The following is an 18,371-nucleotide window of genomic DNA, read 5'->3' as shown; positions in this document are numbered from 1 at the left end:
TTGTCTTTGGATTTTTGGATGAACCTGTCTGATGTGATGTTCTGTCTCTATGCAGAGTTGCTGTTCATGTTTGCAGATCAACTAAAGCATGAGAGTCCCCCAGGCTCTGAGGATGGAACCAGGGCTACTGGAGGCAGGATCTAGGTGAGGAAGCCTTCACACAGAAAGTCACTTTAATATCAGAGTGTTTTAGTTTTCTGCTGGTCTCACTCAACACATGTGTTATGTTTCCCAGACATCAGATGGTGCTCTGAAGAAGCCATGGGTAGCTGTTTAAGCTGTCCAGAGAAAGAGTCAATTCCAGATAATCATCAAAGCAAATTCAAGGTGAGTTCCTGCCTCGGCCTGCCTCGACAGCGACCTCACAGTCAGTCAGAGCCTGCCGGCCCACACCCTGGATTATTCACTAATGACTGTGTTTGGGAGCTTTCACAAACTCTGAGAGCTTCGCCTGTTTTCTCACTTTGGTTCAGTCGATGGTTCTTTCTATGATCGGAGAGCTGACGTGATGTTAACACCTCCATCATGTAGCTGATCACTGATTGGCCAGCGGGTTATTTTAGGGAGGAGCTGGAGTCATTTGTCTCAAGTAGAAACAAAGTTTTAATTGTGTCACATCCCTCAGAGTAATCAAACCTTATTGTGCAGCTTTAGACATGTAAAACAGGTTTCTACTCAGCTGTGAAAAAATAACTCACAAATTAACATTAAAGTAAGATTTTACTAAAACGATTAATCAATTATTGATTCAGTCTGTGAAATGTCAAAAGATAGTGGACAAATGTCCATCACAACCTCCTGCCTCTAACTGTGTGTGTGTGTACCTCTTCAGGTGATCAACGTGGACGACGATGGGAACGAATTGGGTTCAGGTGTGATGGAGCTGACCGATGCCGAGCTCGTCCTCCACACCCATCGCCGTGACGACGTCAGGTGGCCTTACCTGTGCCTGCGGCGCTATGGTTACGACTCCAACCTGTTTTCGTTCGAGAGTGGCCGGCGCTGCCAGACGGGTCAAGGTACCAACTGTTTGTTTATTTAATGTGGAAATTAAATCACAGAAGAAACAAAAGTTTGAAGTAAAACTACAGGAAAATGAAGCTGTTAATATAATACATAAATACAGCTGTTATTACATGTTAATGTATAAATACAGCTGTTATTACATGTTAATGTAATATATAAACACAGTTATTACATATTAATGTAATATATACAGCTCTGGAAAAAAATAAGAGACCACTATTGTGTCTATTGAACACAAGCACACCTCATTCTACCTAATGAGGCACTGATTAGGTGATTGCCTGAACCAAATCTTATTTAATGAGGAAAAGTATTAAACCACTGCTGTGGTCATCACTATCCTCATGCAATAGGACCAGCTGGACGGCAAAAGAAGGGCTAGTATTACCTCAAAAGGAATTGGAATCAAAAAACAACATTTGACCATGCCAAAAAAGTTTTGAGTGAGGAAAAGAAGGATTAAATTCTGGCTTTACTGACAGGAGGATTCAGTGAGCGTCAGGTTGCTTCATTCCTTAGAATTTCAAAGACAGCGGTTCATAAGAACAAGTTCAAGCAGCAGACATTGGGGACAACAAAACTCCAGACTGACAGAGGGCGAAAACGACTCTCCACTGACCGGGATGACCGCTAACTTACTCGAATGTCCCTCAACAACCGTAGGAAGACATCAAGTGAAGCTGGGGTGAAGTGCACGGCGAGGACGGTTCGAAACAGGCTCCTAGGGGCAGGGCTGAAGTAGAAAAAAGCCCGTCATCAATGAGAAGCAAAGAAGAGCCAGAAGGTTTGCAAAAGATCACAAGGATCAGACCGTAGAGCACTAGAGTAAGGTCGTCTTCTCTGGTGAGTCCAATTTTCAGCTTTGTCCAACACCTGGTTGTCTCATGGTTAGACGGAGACCTGGAGAGGTCTACAAGCCACCGTGTCTCGCACCCACTGTGAAATTTGGTGGAGGATCGGTGATGATCTGGTGGTGCTTCAGCAAAGCTGGAATCAGGCAAATTTGTCTTTGTGAAGGACGCATGAATCAAGCCACGTACAAGGCTATCCTGGAAGAAAACTTGCTTCCTTCTGCTCTGACATTGTTCCCCAACTCTGAGGATTGGTTTTTCCAGCAGGACAATGCTCCATGCCACACAGCCAGGTCAATCAAGATGTGGATGGAGGACCACCAGATCAAGACCCTGTCATGGCCGGCCCAATCTCCAGACCTGAACCCCATTGAAAACCTCTGGAATGTGATCAAGAGGAAGATGGAGGGTCACCAGCCATCAAACAAAGCCTGGAGTGGCATAAAGTCACCCAACTGCCATGTGACAGACTGATGGAGAGCACGCCAAGAGCATTAAGGCAGTGATTAAAAATCAGGGTTGTTCCACCAAATATTGATTTCTGAACTCTTCCTAAGTTAAAACATTAGTATTGTGGTTAAAAAGTAATATGAACTTGCATATTTTTTGTTATTTTGACCAGTTGTCATTTTTGGCAAATGAATGCTCTAAATGACAATATTTTTATTTGGAATTTGGAAGAAATGTTGTCAGTAGTTTATAGAATAAAACAAAAATGTTCAATTTACTCTAACACATACCTATAAATAGTAAAACCAAAGAAACTGAGAATTTCAAAAAAAAAATTGAAAAGTGGTCTCTTAATTTTTTCCAACCTGAATTAAGCCACTAGGTGGCACTGCTGCACTCACTGTCTTTAACAGGACACTGTAGTTTCGATATTTGTACCATGTAGGACGCCATGTTGTTAAACGCTTACTGTGTGATTGCCCATGAGGTGACAGAGCCAGCCCACTGCAGTAGACAATATGAACAATATGAAGTCTGCCAAAGTCTCGACCACAATCCAGCACCCGTTGCTTCCTTCTCACCCGGGGGTGTAGAGAGGTTCCTGCAGGAGCAAAATCTTATAATTAATGAAAATGCACTCAACTGCCAGTTTATTAAATACTCATTGATAGCAATGGTTGTATATTAAATATTAGAAACGCCTGTCGGTTCAACAGCAGCGCAAACTGCATCCTGCTCAGTGGTCCTGCAGGAGAATCAACACATGAGAACCGATAATGTTTAATATTTAGTTCCTAATAAACTGGACACTGAATGTTTGTTCTGTAATACTAATACTATTTCATATCCATCTTTGATTTGATATCGATCTCAAATCTGATCTTAAAGAGGACCTGTTATGCTTTTACTTATTTTCTGTCATATACATAGTGTTACAATGTTGGATATTCCTATTAAACGTTACCAAAGTTGCCAAATAATGAGGAAAACGTATGTAAAAGTAATCCCTGTGAGCCAAAAATACATCCGGATTTCTTCAGATGGTCATCTGCTCAGGGCACAGCAGTGACAGCACGCCCATGAAGAAGAAGAAGAAGAAAAAAACAGCACGGCCACGAAGTAGAGGGCCGCTCATCCCGCTCTCAGTCTGTCTGAGTTGTTGGGCTGCTCTGCTCAGGACGGCTCTTTACTGCTACTCAGGTTGTTCAGTGTCTCACAGAAAGAGCTTTTTCTGTAGTGAAGGAAAGTAGGTAGGTAGGAGGTTGTTTCTTGATGGACAGATGGCTTTACTTGTTGCTAAAGTCATCACTAACTACTGCTAACTGTAGCTGCCATTCGCTAGTTAGCTATGCAGCTAGCAGTCCTCTTAGCCATAGATATATATATATATATATATATATATATATAAATATGCTCTTAGTCAGCTGACTCTAACCATCTGACTCAAACCTCCTCCTCCCGGCGGTCCAAAGCTCCTGTGCTGGTGGTGTAAACACCAACACTCCCCTGGTGCTCAGAGCGAACTGAGCTAACGGCAGCTACAGTTAGTTAGCAGTCACTTTCTAAAGCTTTCTGTCCATCAGGAAACTCCGTAAATCACAGAGAGTTGAGGCAGAGCAGCCAGAGGACATCAAAGGGAAAACGAGAAAACATTTTCTCCATCAAATGATGGAGTTTCACCAAAATCAGTTGTGTGTTTTTGTACAGTAATCAGTGAGGCCCAGTCCCCAGAAACTCAGCTCCAGCAGCATCTATTGTTTTTCCAAACTACTTCTTGTCTCATTTGCAGTCTGATAAACAGGAAGTTCATCACATTCAGTCCCCATGTCTCTATTTTCCAAGCTAAGTTACTGTTGCTGTCATGCAGTTGACCACAGCGGCTCAGTATGAAGCCGTGCGCTGTGCTCTGGGCTCAGAGGCGTCTCCCTGCCCCTCGTGGGCTGCAGGGAGCCGGCCAATCAGAAGAAGGGGGCTTTTAGGGAGGCGGGCCTTGAAGAGGCAGGAGCTCAGACGGCTGTCAGACAGAGGGTGAACTGAGGGGCCGCATGAAGGGCCACAATAAGATGAAGAAGGACTTATTAGATCTGTGAATCATGCAACGCTGCTCTAGTGGAGTCCCAGACTCCCGCTCTTTTTTTTTCCTAAACTTTTTTTGTTCTTTAGCGGCAGAGTTTTAACCAAGAATTCTGCTGCAGTGAAATAAAGTTGGCAAAGTTGTGACTCAAATCTGAAAATCTCAGAAAGAGAGAGCTGACTTGTGTCCAGTATGGTTTGATCAACAGAACTAACACAGATGAGTGTTAAATCTTTAGTTTTGTGTTTTCAGGTATTTTTGCCTTCAAATGTTCCCGAGCAGAAGAGATCTTCAACATGCTGCAGGAGGTGATGCACAGCCACAGCATCAGTGTGGTGGAGGAGGCGGTGCTGGAGCCAAACCACCAGGCAGCGCACACTCCTGCCGGTAAACACACACACACACACACACACACACACACACACACACACACACACACACACACACACTCTCACACACACACACACACACACACACACACACACACACACACACACTCCTGCAGGTAAACCCACACAGCAGAGCAGAGAGGCCGGTGGAGGCGGTGAATCAGGTGAAGTGACGGTAACGATTTACTCGAGTAAAAAGCAGAGATTTCCACCTGTTCTGTCCACAGCTGCTGTTTCACACAACCTCAGCATGCTTATTAAGCTAATAGTGAATTCTTATGAGCAAGCTAGAACGACAGCTGTCTGTATGCAGCCTAACTGTTATCATCTATTTTTCATCAATCTATTAGTTTGGCTGGTGAACTTCTCTACTGATTGAGACAGCAGGGGACTGGATGGCCGTGGTTGTGCAGGACTTAGCATTGCACCCTTTAGGGAGCGCCGCAGTCTCATCCCGTCAATCTCAGTGCACGTTCACGAGTTAACAAATCCTGAATTATTTTGGTTTGATGAAGTGAGAAGTTGGACTGAGTGTCAAAGTATGGACTAGTTTTATTTCTTTAAATTAGATGAACTACACTGAATGATATGAGATCAGGTTATCTGCTGCATGTCGAGTATGAAGGCAAACAGAATACACTCTTCATGGTTTCATTGGTATACTTGGTCTCATGGGAACTGATAGTCTGCCTTGTGATTGTATCTATTGATACAAGATACTACACTGATTATTAGTCAGTGTATATGGTGACTTTGCTGTTTGAATATATAATATTTAAAATATAAATCAATTCTCATCCTGTTCTGAATTTAAAGATCTAATCCTAACCGTACCCGTCCCTACAGCTGGTTAGTGGCCTCACCAGAGGCCCCACAACACCATATTATCACCATACTTAAGTCACAATACGATGACATTGCAATTTTAAACATTTTGCAATATACATATATGGGATAAGGAAACCTTAGTCAACATGTTTTATCTAATAAAGTTTTCAAATGTGACCATCAACAGTGGGACTGACCAACACTGTCATGAAAACACGCACTGAGCTATTTGTATCACAGTCTACAGTCACAATGTGTGTGGACTGCTGGACTATCAGAACTAGAATCAGAAATACTTTATTGATCCCCGGGGGGAAATTGTACAGTACTGGTGCTCCCATTCAAGAGTAGAAAAGTAGCATAATTTAGAACTAAAAGTATGTACAAAATATAAAAATAAGAAATAGAAAACAAAAAATATACACATTTACAGTATTTAAGTGAAATGAGGTAAAAAAAATATATACAATAACAATGTATATGTATGTATGTGTCACACTTTGAACTCTCTTCTTCGTTCTTTAGTAAAACATTTGATGTTGTTCAGGCTAACATGAGATGTTGTGTTGAAGCTCCACATCAGCTTGTGTCTAAATAGTTATATTTCTATAAATGAAACGTGATTGCAGTGTTCTTCAATGAGCCAATACAAAATTATTTACATGAGACAGAAGGCATGAAGACAAGATATGAATGAATATTCCCAAACTGAAGAGCTCTGTGTCTTTTCATGTCATCTCTGTACATCACATCCTAAAATCTGTGTGTTGTATCATTAGCTCTGGGTTACTCGGTGCCCACGGTGCCTAACGGGGTGACCAGGATCCCGTCTGTTGGTGAGGCGCCGTCTCACCCCTCCACCCGTCACCCGTCTGTGGCCAGCACCCGTCTGCCCTCTGTGGGGGAAGAGTCCACACATCCTCTGCTGGTGGCTGATGAAGTGGTAAGAGACAACATCACACACACACTTCCTGTTCCTATCATTAAATATCTGTATGTATGTGTATTTGAATTCGTATATAATCATCGCACAGTTTATCCAGCAGAGGGCGCTCCAGTAATTAATTGTCGTGTAATGTAATGATATAATAATCAAATCTAATAATAATCTAATCATGATGTAATAGTCCTGTTGTGGTTTCATCCGTACAGGTTCACACCTATGTGAACACCACAGGGCTCCTGGAGGACCAGCCCAGCCCACTGACCGTCACCACCCCACTGGAGAGTCCCACCTCTCCACAGTCTCAATGTCCCCCGACCCCCCCGCCTCCTCCAAGGGTCCGCACCGAGCCGCCGGCCCCACCCGCCCAGCCGGAGCCCCAGGTGCTGCTGGAGCCTCAGGGGGTGCGCTTCGTTCTGGGCCCCACCCCCGTTCAGAAGCAGCTGATGGAGAAGGAGAAGAGGCAGCAGGAGGCCAAGGAGGACGAGGAGCCCCGAGAGACTAACGGCCACACTGAGGCCGAGCCGACCCCCCTGCTTTCCAACGGCTCCTCCTCCAATCCATCCACAGCTCCTCGCCGCCACCGCCCGCCCCCCCTCACCCCCGACCTGCAGAATGTCAATAACTCGGCCCAGCGGCGCACCGCCCTGCTGGACTACGAGAACCTGCCGGCGCTGCCGCCGGTGTGGGAGGCGAGGAAGTTGAGCTCGGAGGAGGAGAACGGCTGCAGCGGTCTGAAGACGCCGTCGCTCAACGGCTACAACCACCACCCCCACCACGGTCTGCTGCACCACTCGTACTCCCACCCTCTGTCCGCCGCCCTCGAGTCCTCACACAACTACGTCAACACCGAGAACGTGACGGCACCGCTCAGCGCCCACCGGCCCGACACGGCCCGCCGCCGCACCGACGGACCCACCATCTTCAACTTTGACTTCCGCCGGCCGCCGCTAGCAGGCCACCCGGAGCCGCCCAAAACCCTCAACTACATCGAGGTGGAGATGGACAACAGCGCGGGCAACAAGGGCACTTCAGACGGCAGCAACCCCCACACGCCCCGCACACCCTCCTCCCCGCTGCCCCCCACCACCCCCACCCGCCGCACCGAGCTCTACGCCCTCATCGACATCGAGCGCACCGCCGCCATGTCCAACCTGCAGAAGGCCCGGCCGCGAGACGATGGCACGTCACGCAAAACGCGACACAACAGCACGGAGCTGCCCACCAAAAGCACTGCGTGACACGCACCTTCTACTTCCTGTTAACCCTTTGTGTTGTTTGTTCACACGCCGCTCGGACGGAGCCTCTTTACACTCCCTCTCGGAGATGCAGTGACTGACTCCACCTGTCCGAGTCTTACATGACTTCATGACTTCCTGTGCGGTCACCTGTTCAGGTGGACCGTCACAGATGAACCTAGGTACTTGCCATATAGCAGTTTATTCCTACGGTGATGTAATACCTCCGCAGAGCGTCGGTTGATGTTGATGAGACTGGACTGCATTCCTCTTTCTATGGTACAAATCAGTATTACTGAACAAAGCATTCCATTTAGCTTTTATATGATTCACTACATGCTGCTGTCTTTCAGTATCAAGGACGACATGATGTTTCTGAATATGTACAGTAGATTCTGGCACAATAAATGTCTGTTCTGTTTTTATTTGGACTGGTGGAGAAAAGGCTTTGTGTCCGTCTGGTTATCGCAGTTGGTGGTGGTGGTTGTGGTGGTGATGATGATGATTATGAAGATGAAGACGTTCACTGCATCGTCATTTCTTGATTTAAAGGAACAGTTCAGCTGGTTAGCTTAACTTAGCTCTCGGAAGAAGAGGATTTACCTAAAAGTTGAACTTTTCCTTAAATCTGATGAAGGACAGTGATGAAGAGGAGAGAGATTCACACTCATCGTCACTGCTTCACTCAGTCTGAGGTCGTTGAGCTGAACGCTTAATATAAAACCACTGAAATGGTATATCGGTCTGAATGCATGCTGCATTCAGGGAACACAAACGGGAAAAGGTGGTTAGCCTCAGTGCTAACCTGACAGCCTCTTTTGTTGTGTTAGGTGTTTGTAGCAGGTTGTTACCAAGTGAAACCAGCTGCTATAAGATGAGCTGATTAGTGTTAATATCTGGTTTTATTAGGAAGTAATAGTTTGTTGGCACGTTGGAAGTTCTGAATTACAAGTCAGAGGCCGACGTGAAGCGTTTTTCCCACTCAGCTGCACGTAGTTAGGGTTTAAATATAACTTTAACGCAGCATCATTTCAAAAACTGGATTTTGTTCATTTTGTCAGTTTCAGACCAGTTCAGAGACTCTCTGAAACACGACCAATCAGCAGACAGATGGAAACATGAAACGACCAATCACTATTTCATTCACACATTTAACAGATGTTCATCATTTCGGTGAATCAAACAAACGTTTCATCTAGCTGTAACTTTCAGATCTCTGTTGGTTCATTTTGATATTATGTCTTGAAATGACAGTTTGGGTTTTGGATGCTGGTCTCTCAGGTCCGGCTGCTTATAGTCTACAGACTTTCTGCTGAACAAAGGTCCTAATCTGAAAACCTGGTCACAAAAAAACCCAGAACTGTCTGTAGGATTTAGTTTAGAAGGGCTTACATGTATTTCTATAAGAGGAAGTATCTCAGGTTTTATTTTAATGAGGATGCTGTTTCCATGACAACAAGCGTCCACCCAGCTGAGCGTCTGACCTGAAACTTTACCTCACTGCTGCTGCTGAGATCCGGTCAGGTCAGAAAACACGTCAGTTCAATGTTGGAGGTTTGTTTTCACCATGAGGGCGTGTTTGTGATTGGCTGAAGGTGCCATCGCTGCTGCCGATTGGCTGCGTGGTTTATGTGTTAATTTTGGATTGGTTGCGTTGCAGAAGTGTAGTTTTCTATAAATAGGCCACACCTCCAGGAATTTGGTAACCAATTGTAGGAAAAAAATGAGGTGACATCCAAAAGCAAATGTAAAACAAACATTTTTTATTGACACAAAAGAATAATTGGCCACGTGGCGGCACTATTGGGACCAAGTTGTGGGATCCAGAGGGTGAAGTGATGGAGATCCTGTCCTGATAAAGTTCAAAGAATGCACGACATTTTTAAGGAGGTAATTTAGTATTACAGCAGCTTTCTCTCCAAGTCTTCCATTTTTGGTTCATATTCAACAGTGGTTTAAGAAGTACATACAAGTTCATGTACAGCTGGGGCTGCAAATAACTATTATTTTCATTATCGATAAATCAGTCTATAAAATGTTATTTTTTTTTTTTAAATGGCATTTACAGTTTCTCATAATTTACTGTCATGTGACTGAATCAGAAAACATTCGGTCTTTAGTTTGAAAAGTGACTGAAACGAGTAGTCAATAAATATTTGCCAGTAAACTTTTGGTTGATTATAAAAAAGGATAGAAATAATAAAAAAAATAGACAAGAAGAAAGAGACTATAGTTGTGATATCACCTGAGTGAAGGGTATGAGGTATTTTACTGAAGTAAAAGTACAAAGGTATTAACATCAAAATATACTCAAAGTAAAAGTTCTCTGTATGCAGAATATCATTGATGCATTAATGTGTTGAGCTCATTTAATGACTATATACTGCTGGGTAGTTACTGTTTGTTTTATTTCAACTATATTACAATATTTGCCTCTGAAATATAGTAAAATATAAAGTAACATGAAATAGAAATACTCAAGTACCTTAACTGTACTTAGTGTTACTGTCGACTTTGTTTAACTACTACAATAACTAAGTATGCCCAGGTCCGTTCAGTAGCTGCTCTGGACCTAACCCTTTTGCAGTTATTTTAATTTTCCAATCAAAAGCTCCAGAGCAGCTACTAAATGGACTTTGATGTGAAGTTTTCCATCTTAATTTAACAATAACAATTGACACGATGAAATGCAAAGAAACTTTAATAGAATCACAACTTACAGCTGACAGGTACAAAAGAGACATTATAAAATACTAAACAGCTGATTCACAACAACACTGAATATTTACAACAAGATCAGAAGCAAAAGTTTCAAACTGTTAGCGTCTCTGATTGGTCACTCATCAGGTGACCTGATGAGTCGTGTCTTCATCGAGTGACGAGTCTTCGTTTGGTCGTCTGCTCCACCAGTTTGTGATAATCGTCCAGTTTGTCTCGAACTTTATTATAAATCTGAAAACAGACGACGTGGTTTCATGAAAGTTCAGTTCCTCAGAGAACCAAATGGAACTGATCAAACACCAATCAAACGCTCTGAAAGTGTAAACAGGAAGTGCTGATGACTCACGCTGCTGGTGGTCTGAGTCTCGTTCAGAGTCTGAAGGAGTTGATCGATGGACGTGTACGGCAGCCACACTGAGGATGACGTCGCCGACAGAGGCCTCTGAAACAAACACACACGTCAGAGTGAAAGTAAATCAAAATACATTAAAACTTTCCTTTCCACCATAAACACCAGAGCTGCTTCCTGAAAGCTTCCAATCATCAGTCGACTGAGACTCTTCAAGTCGAGCATTCGGTCTGTTTCAGAAGCAGCTGCAGAGTGAGCGCTCCTCTAAAATCATTCTAAGTCATCCCGTCCGTTCACTGAAGAGGTCTGCGACAGGAGCTGGACCCAGGGTGAGTTGAGTTGAGCTGAATGAGATGCTCACAGCAACTTTATACGATCTAGTCTCTGGTTTCTGTTTGATATCTAGTGTCAGCAAAAACTTGTTTCGGATCCGTTGTTAGGGTAGTTAGCATGCATTAGCTTGGGGGGCTAACTTGGCTTGTTTACTGCATTACTGAACGTCCCACCGAACCCCATTCAAAAGTCTGGCAGTTCAGTACAGTGTTGCTTGATGGTCTACATGAAAAAAAAAAGGACTGAATAGTTGAATATTTGTATTGAGGCCAAATCTGAGTCAACTAATGAAACTCTGAGTCTGGACAGACCTAATATATACATACACGCATATACATTTCTCTTTCTCTTTGTGGTGTATCTATTTATGTATTAGTGATCATGTACACAGTGAATGTAGTTTTTGAAGTATTCTTACCTCTATTCCAAAGTACTGGTGTCCTCTCCCCAACAGAGCGTCCACGTACTCCAACACCAGCTCAGCCGCAGCGTCCAGCAGGTCAAAGTTCAGGTAGAGACGCAGCAGAGATGCAGCGTCCACAGCCTGAAATACACACAATGCTGTCACAGTGCATCAGGGGATAATAACCAGCCACAGTCAGAGCTTCTGTCGACACGTTTACATTCAGTAACAGAAAACGCGTTTGCTCGCTTGATTTAAAGATGAATCAATCAATAGAAAATCTAAAATAGTCCTTCCTCTTCTACAAACTGAAACATATATATATATGTATATATGCGTGTATATATACATATATATACACACACACACACATATATATATATATGTATATATATGTGTGTGTGTATATATGTATATATACAGTTGTGTCCAAAATAACAGCAGTGTGATTAAAAAGGTGAGTAAACGTCAAAATCCCTCAAATAAATTGTATTTTAATGAACACAAATGCATTGGGGACACAGCACTTTCTATTTCAAAGCAAGAAAATTGGAAAAAGTAATTGAATTTGATAATATTTTACAGAAAGTCAAGAAATATAATGTTCAAAAAAATAGCAGTGTTGACATCTGTCTTTACAAACTCAAATGTACTGTATAAACTAAGAAATGCTTGAAGATTCAACTTTCCTGAGAATCATAAACTAATATTTAGTTGCATAAACACGGTTTCTGATAACTGCTTCACATCTGTGGTGCATGGAGTCGACCAACTTCTGGCACCGGTCAACAGGTATTGCAGCCCAGGACAATTGTACTACGTTCCGCAATTCCTCTGAATTTCTTGGTTTTGCCTCATGAACAGCATTTTTCATGTCAGCCCACAAATTTTCTATGGGATTAAGGTCCGGGGATTATGCTGGCCACTCCATTACTTGAATGCGGTTTGTCTGGAACCATGATTTTGTTCGCTTGCTGGTGTGTTTGGGGTCATTGTTTTGTTGAAACACCCATTTCAAGGGCATTTCCTCTTCAGCATACGGCAACATGACTTCTTCCAGTATTCTGATGTACTCAAACTGATCCATGATCCCTGGTATGCGATAAATAGGACCAACACCATAGTACGAGAAACATCCTCATATCATGATGCTTGCACCACCATGCTTCACCGTCTTCACTGTGTACTGTGGCTTGAATTCAGTGTTTGCAAGACGTCTGACAAACTGTCTGTGGCCCTTAGACCCAAAAAGAACAATCTTACTCTCATCAGTCCACAAAATATTACGCCATTTCTTTTTAGGCCAGTCAATGTGTTCTTTGGCAAATTGTAACCGCTTCAGCACGTCTTTTTATTTTTTTATTTTATTTTTTTTTACAATGGGACTTTGCGGGGGCTTCTTGCTGGTAGCTTGGCTTCACATAGACGTCGTCTGATTGTTACAGTACTCACAGGCAACTTTAGATCTTCTTTGATCCTCCTGGAGCTGATCATTGGCTGAGCCTTTGCCATTCTGGTTATTCTCCGATCCACTTGAATCGTCGTTTTTCTTTTTCTTCCTCGCCTTTCTGGTTTTGGCTGCCATTTTAAAGTGTTTGATATCATTTTAGCTGAACAGCCTATCATTTTCTGCACTTCTTTATAGGTTTTCCCTTCTTTGATTAATTCCTTAATCAAAGAACGCTCTTCTTCTGAACAGTGTCTTGAATGACCCATTTTACTCTGTTTTTCAAGGACAAATGCACAGCCAGCATATGCAGCGTCAGTTGCCTTGATCCTTAAATGAGGGCCACCTGTTTAACACCTGTTTTTTTCACATTATCAATGACCTCACTTATTGAACTCAGCACTGCTATTTTTTTGAACACGCCCCTTTCAGTTAATGATTCAGTTTCACAGAATCAGCAGCATGCACACCATGCCTGTTGGGTCTGTTGGTTTTCTATACCTTTACTAAACCTTCTAGAAACTTACTTGCAGTGTAGAAGTTGAAATTTTAACAAAAACAGTGATTTGTCTTGCTAGTGATGTGGGACTGCTATTATTTTGAACACAACTGTATATATATATACAGTTTACCTGACAAACTGCCCTATTGACTGATTTCTCACCTTGTAAGACTTTACCAGCCAATCAGGCAGAGGGACACCATGTGACAGCAGCTTGTTGATGACACAGCGGTGGTGGTGTCCATTAGCGGAGGGATACCTGTCCAGGTAAGAGGCCAGCAGCCGCCACGCCTCGTCTGTAGCGCTGAACACAGAAGAAGAAGACAGTTGTAGTCTGGTTATTCAACTTCTACCTGCTGAAGACCTTTTATAATGTTGTGTAATATACAGATCAGATGACGCAAAACATGAGACAATTGCTCTGATATGACTGTCACCATTATTAACTATGGCATTTTACACTGCATAAATTAGCCTAGCGGCTAGCAGACTTTTCCTCTACTCAGTTTAACAAGTTACATTATTTAAACTTTTTCTTTCTCCCTGATTCTTTAAGTCTCTGTGTGTCCCAACAGAACAAGTTTCGGCGTATAAAAATAATGCTACACTATATACACAAGGCTTCAAAACAGACACCCCATTAGGGTGATCTGATGTTGATCCGACCCCACATCAGCCATCTTTTATGGAGTGGTCTGCAGGGGCAGCAGCATCTCAGCTGCTGATGGGAAAAAAATGGACAGACTGATTAGGAAGGCCAGCTCTGTTCTGGGATGCCCCCTGGACTCAGTGGAGGTGGTGGGAGAAAGGCGGATGATGGCTAAGCTATCATCCCTGAGGGAGAACATGTCCCACCCCATGCAGGACACTCTGGCAGCACTGGGCAGCTCCTTCAGGGACAGGGACTTCACCCGCGCTGTGTGAAGGAGAGGTACTGCAGGTCTTTCCTCCATGCTGCTGTCAGGCTCTACAATCAGACCTGCTCCCAGTAGACCACACACATACCGACATGGACAATCCACATATCTCTGAATGTAACAATGGTGCAATACCCACACCTCTATGTGCAATCCAGTACAATCCCTTTACCTTTACTTCTTTCTTCTGTGAACTTGTACATTTGTAAATTTCAGTTTTTTAGTTTTAGTCTTTATTTATTGTATCCTGATTTTCAACTTATGTCTCTATTGCACTATCCTGTATGCTGCTGGAACAATGAAAATTTCCCTGCTGAGGGATTAATAAAGGATTATCTTATCATTAAAGCAGCTGAATCAGCTGTTAGCAGCTCCTGTCTGCAGCGTCCTCATGGATGTTCAGACAACCATAACTGATCACTGAGACACTGAAGGAAACTTAAAAACAGGAGGATTCTCAGGCAGGTTCTGCAGCGTCTCTTTTCTCTGATGTCTGAGTGGATTTCTGGAGGTTTATTCTGGACATCAGAGATGATGATCTCCTCTGAAGTGTAAGTCAAACTGTCTGGAGGTTTATTCTGGACATCAGAGATGATGATCTCCTCTGAAGTGTAAGTCAAACTGAATGATTCAACATGTGTTTCATGTCTGAGTTCAGATCTGACTCTGAGAAGAAGAAGAACACTGTTTTGAAGGACCTTCATCTCCTCCATCAACTGCTGCAGTTCCACCTGATGACAAACTACTGACTTCCTGTTTTTACCTGCATGCACCTGTCTGACTGCTCTGTCACTTAAATGTTGGGAGTAAAACCATGACTTCAGATGTGAACATCATCATCTGTTTCAGTCATCATGACAAAATTATGTTTAATATCATGAGATGTGATATTTAAAACTTAATAATAATAGCTCACAAAATCATTGATAAATAAACAAACAAATAAAAAGCAAACCTGGATTCTTTGGTGTTGACGACAGACGACAGCTGATTGGCAGCCAACCAGCTCCAGGCTTCATTCTGAGTCTCCTCCCCCCCAAACTGAAGCTTGATGCATCTGAAAAAAAAAACAACAACAACAAGAAAACAAACTATTAAATTATAAATGAACGTCAACAACATCTTCATGTACAGCAGTTAATATAATATTCAGAGCGGGTCAGAATATATTTACTAAAAATATATAATAAATCATGATTTCACTCCCATAACAATAAGGACATTTGACTTCTGAATAATGTTTCTCATTTTATTTCACATTTTGTTTCATATGACAGAATTGTACTCTTATTATATATACACTTATACATACATATTTATGCACACACACACACACACACACATATATACACATACATAGTTATAAAGATAAAATGTGTGTAAAACGTAAAACTGTTAACATCTCTCAACAGAATTAAGTCATTAAATGTAAAATACAGTAAAAACCTCGTAAAGTAACAGGAAGTTGAAGAAGAAGAATCAGAGACTTACTTGAAGGTCAAACCCTCAAAGACTGACGTCAGACTCAGTTTGAAGGTTTGACAGATGGACAGAGACGAGTCAAACAGTCCGGTTTGGACCAACAAGGCCACCATCTCTACTGCTGAGGCACTGCCTGCAGACAGACAGGCAGGAGGGAGGCAGACAGTCAGACAGACAGGCAGGAGGGAGGCAGACAGACAGACAGGAGGGAGGTAGACAGGCAGACAGACAGGCAGGAGGGAGGCAGACAGGGAGTCAGACAGACAGACAGGCAGGAGGGAGGCAGACAGTCAGGCAGACAGACAAGAGGGAGGCAGACAGTCAGGCAGACAGACAGGAGGGAGGTAGACAGGCAGACAGACAGACAGACAGTAGGGAGGTAGACAGGCAGACAAACAGGCAGGAGGGAGGCAGGCAGACAGACAGGCAGGCAGGAGGGAGGGAGGCAGGCTGGCAGACAAAAAGGCAGGAGGGAGGCAGTAAGGCAGACAGACAGGTAGGAGGGAGGCAGACAGACAGACAGACAGACAGGCTGAGAGACAGACAGACAGCTTTCTCCACACTGCCCAACACAAAGGTCGTCATCTCTAAAGTCAACCACAGAGAGCTGACAGTAGCTAACGGGGATCAAACAGCATGTTAATATGGAACAAATGAGAAATAACAAACTCCATTAAGATCTTTTTACATCTCAGAAATCTGGTTAGAAATGAATCTTGAATCCCTCTTACTGGAGACCAAATCTGGATTCTGACCTTAACCTCAACAGTCACATCAAGGCAATTACAAAATCTGCTTACTACCACCTTAAAAACATCGCAAGAATAAAAGGATTCATATCCGAACAGGACCTTGAAAAACTTCATGCATGTATTTTTAGCAGTATGGACTATTTCAACAGTGTCTTTACTGGTCTCTCTAAAAAAAAGCTATATTAGCTCTAGCTACAACTACAGCTAATCCAAAATGCTGCTGCCAGGGTTCTAACTGGGACTAAGAAAATGGACCACATTACACCAACGATGAGATCACTGCATCGGCTTCCAGCATCCCACAGAGTTGAGTTTAAAATTCTGCTGCAAATCAGGACTTAAAATGTTTGTTTGTCAGAGCTTTTAAAAAACCCTCAAAAAATTAAAAAAGTCCAGGGCAGCACAAATCTGCACTGTAATACCTTATACTCATATCTCCTTGCATTCTCTTAAACATGATTTAGATGTTCTTTACAAGTTTCTAATCCTTCTGTGCTGTCTTTTTTATCTCATCTTAGTTTTAATTATACATGGATTTACCTTTATTGTATCTTTCTATCCTGTATAGCACATTTCATACACTGAGCCAATTCAAATAAATAAAATTGCCTTCCAACACAACAGTGAAGAGATGAACAGTAGAAAACGTTATGAATGTATTTGACCTTTCGGCCTCTTTATCAAACCTAAAGGCGTCAAAAAGAAACAGGAACACTGACACATGGTTTGACAATGAACGTAAAAACCTCAGAAAGCAATTAAGGAACCTACCAAACCAAAAACAGAGAGCCAGACAACCAGAACACATGTCTTCACTATGGTGAAACATTAAAACAGTATAAGAATACAGAAAGGATAAAAAGGGTCCAGCATGTTAGAAACCAGCTACATGATACTGAAGAATCCTTAAAAACAAACCACTGGGGAAACTGGAACACTAATGTGTGTAGAGATGTGTGGGTAAACCAGAGCTCCAGTCTCTTTGGTCCAATAGAGAAGACTAAACAGCACTAACATATTCAAGATAAACTACAAAGTTTAGAGCCAACCATAAAAGACTACCAGAAACCGCTGGACTCCCCAATTACACTAAAAGAACTACAGGACAAAATAAAAACCCTCCAAACCAAGAAGGCCTGTGGTGTTCACAGCATGCATTCCAATTGGCCCTCTAAAACTCTAACATTGTCCTCAGCTCCAGGACCTTCACCAACATCTGGAACCAAGGACTGACAACGCCGCTCCACATAAGTGGAGACAGATTCGACCCCAATAACTACGGAGGGATCTGTGTCAACAGCAACCTGGAAACATCCTCTGCATGATCATAAACCACAGACCACTACAACTACTTACTGTTGTTCTGGTGTTACAGGTGCGTGTGTATTGGTGTTATAGGTGTGGGTGTATTGGTGTAAAAGGTGTAGTTGTACTGGTGTACCAGCAATGGCGGCAGACGGCTGGTGGTGCTGGGCGAGGGTGAGGCGACTGCGGGACAGGATATACTCTTTCTCCAGGTCCTTGAGCTCCAGGATGTCGACCTGACGTTTGACTGCAGGAGGAAACAACAGTCAGAGAAGAAGACGAAGACCACCACCAGGTGATACACAGCATAAGGGTCAAAGGTCAGCAGGGGCCAGTTGCAATAAAAACAGACCTAGTCTTT

At 42.9% G+C, this 18,371-nt stretch overlaps 2 protein-coding genes across 2 annotated transcripts in view; one reads left to right on the top strand and one right to left on the bottom strand.

Moving 5' to 3' along the window:
* Positions 1–69: 69 nt before the first annotated feature.
* On the top strand, positions 70–8,224 carry LOC139286612 (fibroblast growth factor receptor substrate 2-like). Its single transcript, XM_070907481.1, has 6 exons — positions 70–144; positions 236–327; positions 833–1,019; positions 4,654–4,788; positions 6,398–6,561; positions 6,771–8,224. The coding sequence occupies exons 2-6, from the start codon at positions 262–264 to the stop codon at positions 7,800–7,802; spliced, it is 1,584 nt and encodes a 527-aa protein (XP_070763582.1). The 5' UTR covers positions 70–144; positions 236–261; the 3' UTR covers positions 7,803–8,224.
* A 2,258-nt stretch (positions 8,225–10,482) lies between these two features.
* nup160 (nucleoporin 160) overlaps positions 10,483–18,371 on the bottom strand; it is a 29,031-nt gene continuing 21,142 nt past the window's right edge. The window contains exons 28-34 of the mRNA XM_070907358.1: positions 18,147–18,257; positions 15,963–16,086; positions 15,427–15,528; positions 13,717–13,858; positions 11,621–11,746; positions 10,867–10,962; positions 10,483–10,751 (exon numbers count right to left, since the gene is read on the bottom strand). Coding sequence (XP_070763459.1) covers positions 10,668–10,751; positions 10,867–10,962; positions 11,621–11,746; positions 13,717–13,858; positions 15,427–15,528; positions 15,963–16,086; positions 18,147–18,257 — 785 coding nt within the window. The 3' untranslated portion in view covers positions 10,483–10,667. The remainder of the gene's footprint in view (positions 10,752–10,866; positions 10,963–11,620; positions 11,747–13,716; positions 13,859–15,426; positions 15,529–15,962; positions 16,087–18,146; positions 18,258–18,371) is intronic.

Source organism: Enoplosus armatus, chromosome 6, assembly GCF_043641665.1.
Source record: "Enoplosus armatus isolate fEnoArm2 chromosome 6, fEnoArm2.hap1, whole genome shotgun sequence".
NCBI lineage: Eukaryota > Metazoa > Chordata > Actinopteri > Centrarchiformes > Enoplosidae > Enoplosus > Enoplosus armatus.
Note: the sequence above shows the minus strand (reverse complement) of the source record. Positions and strands in the feature narration are given on the sequence as shown.

Coding starts and splice junctions, on each gene's coding strand:
- LOC139286612 (XM_070907481.1), top strand. CDS start 262: ATGGGTAGCTGTTTAAGCTGTCCAGAGAAAGAGTCAATTCCAGATAAT. Junction 1,020..4,653: donor GCGCTGCCAGACGGGTCAAG/GTACCAACTGTT, acceptor TTGTGTTTTCAG/GTATTTTTGCCTTCAAATGT. Junction 4,789..6,397: donor GGCAGCGCACACTCCTGCCG/GTAAACACACAC, acceptor TTGTATCATTAG/CTCTGGGTTACTCGGTGCCC.